The 6085-nt window shown below is 46.4% G+C and overlaps 1 protein-coding gene across 1 annotated transcript; it reads right to left on the bottom strand.

Moving 5' to 3' along the window:
* Positions 1-506: 506 nt before the first annotated feature.
* On the bottom strand, positions 507-4768 carry CCL1 (chemokine (C-C motif) ligand 1). Its single transcript, XM_006891058.1, has 3 exons — positions 4693-4768; positions 2066-2177; positions 507-609 (listed from the first exon to the last, which is right to left on the bottom strand). Exons 1-3 carry the CDS (start codon positions 4766-4768, stop codon positions 507-509), a joined length of 291 nt encoding a protein of 96 aa, XP_006891120.1.
* Positions 4769-6085: the final 1317 nt, after the last annotated feature.

Genomic DNA, 6085 nt, shown 5'->3' with positions numbered 1-6085 from the left:
AGCCTGCATTTGATGTCTGAAGTTTTAGGCAGACTTCTGGAAGACTGTGCCCTTTAACTTGTGAGATCTAACCTAGTTTTGGTGGTTATGGTCAGATGACAAAAAGTACTGCACCTGTAGTTGTTGTCAGAATAGAACAGAATTGAGTACAACTGTACAGAGTTGAATTGGTTTTATTGCACAACCCCAAGTCAAAGTTTACGCAGTCCCAGGACAAAGACTGTTCATGGAGAGTCACTCACTGGCTCTGGTTGACAAGACCCTTACACCAGAGCCTCCTTTCCCTTTTCTCACACTCCAGCCCCTGGCCCCAGCCTCTCACTAGCCAAGTGCACACACTGGTGGAATCCAAAAGGTACCAGGAACGGGTGAGGATTTAACTTAAATATGTGCATTTTTAGGACCTGAGCAGATCCTGCTGTCCACACAAGTTGGAAGAGAAAGGTGCTATAGGTTGAGAGACGAAGTGAAGTGGGCTCCGCAACCCAGAATGGAGTGGAATTTGTTCATGTTTCCTTTATCGGGCAGGGCTTCATCTTTCTGAAATTTTCATGAACCCAATTGGCTGTCTTCAGAACACAGGCCTTTCTGCCATTCTTCAGCTTCAATCTGAACAAAAAGAACAAAAGAAGTCAGAGAACAAAAGAAGTCAGAATCACCTACTGAGTGTCACACAGAAAATCCAGTCTCTGCCATTTTTCCAAAGAGGAGTCCCTAAAGAATTCTAACTCACTCTCTCTCTCTCTCTCTCTCTCTCTCTCTCTCTCTCTCTCTCTCTCTCTCTTCTATAAAACAAAGCCATTGCATAAGAGCTGTGGTTTGTGCACAGGATGGAATATCCAGGAGAGCTAGTTAATCCACATTTCCTGGACCTCACGATTCAATGAATCAAGCAGGATTGAAGACACTGCAAACAGCTAGAGGAAACAATTCCTGTCCTAGAGAACTCTGAGGACAAATCCTCAGAGAACTGTGTCCAGGACCCTCAATTATCTGCTTCGGACTTTTGTGTGTATGTACATGTGTCCATGCAGAGCCTGAAAGGAAGTATCCCTTGTAACTTGTAAACAATGTGCTCAATGGTTAACTGAAAGGTGGGAAGTTCAAATCCACATACAAGTACTGTGGAAGAAAAGTCTAGTTATCTACAACCTAAAGCATAGCTGTGCACAATCTTATGGAACAGTTTTACTCTCACACACACATGGAGTGGCCATAAATCAGCGCTGTCTCAACAGCAATTGATGGTGGTGGTGTTGCCTACTTTCTAAACTTGCCTGTTGTTCAAATGATAGTGCAGTCCTACTCCTTACTGTCAGAGTGGCCACTGACTGTCACCCCTGAGAGAGTTAGACAAGATAATATACATGAAAACTCAGCATTCATTACTTTCTCTTAGCTGACCCTCCAACAGGCTTCAAGGCTGTAAATCAAATAGGAAGAGATTGCCCATCTTTCTTGTGTGAAGCCACTGGGAGATTTGAGCTGTCAGGGAGACGTGGCATTTGGATTGGAAGAACAACTAACTCCCTGTGCACAGCACCAACAGAGCTCTCTGATACACACGCATGTCCCTCGTAAGCACACCTGTCCCCTACCTCAGTTAAGTTCTGTAATGATTCTGAAGCAGCCATCATTTTAATGTACTTCACAGATAAGCCATCAGAGGATTGCACAGGTAACTGGGTGCTGGCGAGACACCAGTCCAAGGTCACTCAGAGTATAGCTTGGCCAATCAGGAGGCAGCAGTGGCTCATGACTGTTGCACCTTTCCACTACATAACACTGCTGGGTCCTTTTGTTCAGCAGTTCCCTCTTCGGACATATGATGCCAGGAAATCATAGCTCCTGCCTTGTTTCTCTGAGAGACGCAAATGAATTGCAGACTCTCGGGCTCACCTTTGCTTTTGCTCCCTCTAGCGCCCAAACTCAGCTCAGCAGCTAGACCTGGGGCTGGGTTTGTATCCTGGTGAAATACCGCCATCTAGCATCCAGCGTTCTAATTCCAGGCCAACTGTGGGCTCTCTAATAAGAAAGGAAGTTGGGGATTGCACACGGGACTCACATGAAGGCTTCGTAGGAGCAGCTGGAGCTAGTGTTTATGTAGCACTGAATGTTCTTCAGAGGAAGCTTTTTTCTCAAAAAGTCGTAGCAGCAATTGGAGGAATACACGTGCACTGTAAGAAGCAAAAAAGAAGATTTGGAGACACGCCTCAGCCTGGACCTAGTTTGTCTCTCCTGTCCAAGGATTTCACAACAGAGACAGTGTCTCCTCAGATAGGCTCAAGCTTTGGATAACATCCAAAGGTCCTGGAGCGGCTCCAATTCATTCATTAGCATCCTGGCTCAGCGGTTAGATGTGACTGGGGTTCCAATCCCAGCACCCCATAAACTGGAGGTTACGGCCTTTTTATTAAAAAAATAATCTCTTACCCTTTCTACGAAGATGGCACCGAAAGCGAAGAAGGAATTCCCTGCCCCTCCCAAAACTGAAGCCAAAGGAAAGGCATTAAAGGCCAAGAAGGCAGTCCTGAAAGGCGTCCACAGCCAAAAAAAATAAAAATAAAAATAAAAAATAAAAAAAAATCCGCATGTCATTCACCCATCTTCTGGCAGCCTGAGACTCTGAGACTCCGACGGCAGCCCAAATATCCCTGGAAGAGCACCCCCAGGAGAAACAAGCTTGACCACTATGCCATCATCAAATTTCCCCTGACCACTGAGTCAGCTATGAAGAAAATAGAAGGTAACAACACACTTGTATTCATGGTGGATGTCAAGGCCAACAAGCTCCACATTAAACAAACTGGAAAGAAGCTTTATGACACTGATGTGGCTAAGATCAACACTTTGATTAGGCCTGATGGAGAGAAGAAGGCATATGTTCGACTTGCACCTGACTATGATGCTTTGGATGTTGCCAACAAAATTGGGATCATCTAAACTGAATCCAGCTAGCTAATTCTAAATACAATTTTTTTTTTCTCACCAAAAAAGTAATCTCTTTCTTTGAAATGCAGGTTTATTAATCATATTGATTTTGCATATAATCATTCATAGGCATTTTGTTTCATAACATTACTTGCCATTGATCAATGTAATTAATTATAAAAAAGTCTAATCAAACTCTTACTGTTGTTGTTATTTAACATCGGGTCGAAACCAACCCATAGCTGACCCTCCAGCAGCTTTTCAGAAATCACACGGGAAGAGGTTGCCCATCCTTCTCCCACAGAGCAGCTGGTGGCCTCAAACCCTGTGCCTTCAGGATTGCAGCACAGCTTCTTGCCACTAGGACACCAGAGCTCCCTCTCACTATGTACTGCCTTTTCTTCTATTGACTTTTCTATTTATTAGTTTTTAGTCCCCTCTCTCTCCTTTCCTATTTCTGTTATCTCTCCAAGATAGATTTAATCGGTGTGTAAACCTTTCCACGACTTTTTATATAAATTCCAAACATTCATTGCTGTTGAGTTGAAACTGGCTCCTAGTTGAGCCTACAACAGGTTTTCAGAGGCAGTAAATCACACAGGGGATAGCTCATCTTTCTCCCACAAAGCAGCTAGTGGATTTGAACTACCTGCCTTGGTGTTGGCAGTGCAACTCTTCATTCACTGGGCCACAGGGTTCGCTATTACGATTCTGATTAAAAAGGAGCCCTCCCTCTGGGGCCCAGAATTCCTATCTGTAAAATGGTATTTGTAAGATTGATTTCTAAAGCCTCCTCTTGTTCCACTCATAGGAAGTGGTTCTGACTCAGTAAACCAGTCCAAAGCTCTGGATCTCACCCTCAGGAGCACACAGGACAGCTGCAGTCCACAGGCCACAGTCCACAGATGGATCTGGACCTGGGTTAGGAACTGGTCAGGGAGTTCAGCTTGACCAAATGGCAAAGGAAATGTTGCCAGGAACCCACCACTCCTCTTCTCTGGTCCTTTAGAATCTGCCTTCACTAGACCTCAGTTTTGTCCCCCAACTTCCCTCCTGCAACTTGTATACTCCCTTCCCATAGTCAACCCCCCAGAGACTCACATCCCAAGTCTGGCTCTTTTCTCCAGTTTCATTGCTGGCAACACCCTTATTGTGTCTAGAATACGAGCAGCATTCTTGGAAAGTGGGCCTCCGCAGCCTTGTTTTACTGATGGAGAAACAAGGCTTTAAGACGTGACCTGACTTTAGACCAAAGTGGCCTCACTTTGCTGTCTCTCCGTGCCGGTGGGTCTGCAGCAGGATCTGGATTAGCTCACAACACAACCCCGTTGTCATCAGCTCGGTTCTGATTGACAACCATCCCATGTTGTCAACTGCTCCATTGAAGCTTTTCTTTTATTTAGGCTTTGATCTATAGAGAAGCAGATTGCCAGGCCCTTCTTCCATCGTGCCACTGGGTGGATTTGAACTGCCAACCTTTCTGCTAGTAGCAGAGCCACCTGGGATTAGCTCAGAGCCTCCTTTATCTGAAGTTATACTCCCCTCTCTGCATCTGCCCCAGATTTTCATTCTTCCACTAGCCTCTCGTCCTCTTTCCACTCAAAAGCCTCTTCTCTGGCAGAATCCTTCTCAGAGGAGCAGAGGAGGAATCAAAGTGCTCAGGGTGGCCCTGTCCCTGATCCCAGAGCATCTGTGTAGATTTCTACCCTCCTCAGGGAGAAGCAGTGTAACCCCAACCGCACTTACTGCCTCTGCCGTAACGGCTGATGGCGTCGGCATCCCGGGTGAACATCCCAGCCAATAGCAGACCCATCAAGGCCACGGTGATGAACTTCATCTTGGGCAGTCTAGTTCTGGCCTCCCAGGAGCACTCTTAAGAGGCTGGTGGAGCTGTCTGTTCTCCCCTGCTCATCCTGGAGCTTTTATCAGAAGATAAGAGGTGTGGGTGGGGTTTCCCAGGCCATAGTGAAGAGGTGGGGAAGTCACAGGGGGAAGGGGCGGGTGCATGTGCCCAGTGATCAATGGAAACTCCTTGCTCACCTGTCCTGGGTGGTGTGCAAGGTGTGGGGACACTTCCTGTGTACAGGAGCAGATAAGGATCTTGATTGAGCAAGCGAGTGGGAGCTGTCCCTGCTGAGTTGGAAGTGGGGAAAAGTGAGAGGAAGTGGCTGATCCTGTGGCTTCTCTAACCCCAAGTCTTTCGCCTCCCCTTGGGGTGTGGCCTCGGGGGAGCTACACCTATTCCGCAAGACACACCTGCTTTTGGATTCCAGATCCACAAATTAGCAATTAAGGAAACCTGCCCAAATCACAGATCTGAAATGGAAACAGTACCATGTGTCTCAATGACATGTGTGAAGGATTGAATAAGATCTTGTATGTCAAGTGCCTGGCATTTATTGTCATTTTTTTTCAAAATCACTCCACACTTTCCAAGAGCTTGCTCCTATCAGTCCTTGGCTAACCTCAGGGAAAACAATTATTAATGGGATGCAGTTCCTGGGCTCCATCTATGCCTATTAGACTCATAGGTAAACCAGTAAAGGACATAGTATAAGGCCATAGCAGATGTGCCACACGGAGGGATGCAGAGGAGGCTGGGAATCACCCAGAGAAGTCCTCCTTGGAAATGTCCTTTAGTCAGAATATCCTGTATGCTGAAATGGGGGTAGGGACGGCAGTCTAAGTAGATGAAGGGGCTTGTGTAGACAACGAGACATAAAGGAGCCCACTTTGCTCAGGGTCACCTGGTAAAGCCGAGTGTGAGGGAAGAATAAAGAGACAGGAGTGGAGAAGTGGCTAGTGAAGGATACAGCCCTGCAGTGATGAAGCTGTCAAAGTGGAAAGGGCTTGGAAGAAGTGACATGTGCTGGGGGCTCAAGAAAAACCAGCTCAGTCAAATGTATGTTCTAAACCCTCCTGGGGTGTGTGCATTGCAGAGGTCAGTTGGCAAGGCTGATCAACCTGGCTTGTGCCTCCCTCTGATTCAAAAACCCATAGTCTCCCATTGGCAAATGAATGAAGTACCAACTGCCCACCTTGACCCTCATCTCCTTCCTATCAGGTCTCTGTGGATTCCTATACACCTTCTGTAATTCTCGGAATGGGTCACATAGGTTTTGTTTGCTGTCTCAGGGACTTTGTTCCAACTATG

Source organism: Elephantulus edwardii, unplaced genomic scaffold (assembly GCF_000299155.1).
Source record: "Elephantulus edwardii isolate Elephantulus edwardi_28Jun2011 unplaced genomic scaffold, EleEdw1.0 scaffold00094, whole genome shotgun sequence".
Taxonomy (NCBI): domain Eukaryota; kingdom Metazoa; phylum Chordata; class Mammalia; order Macroscelidea; family Macroscelididae; genus Elephantulus; species Elephantulus edwardii.
The sequence above is the reverse complement of the archived record's forward strand: the minus strand, read 5'-3'. Positions and strand labels throughout refer to the sequence as shown.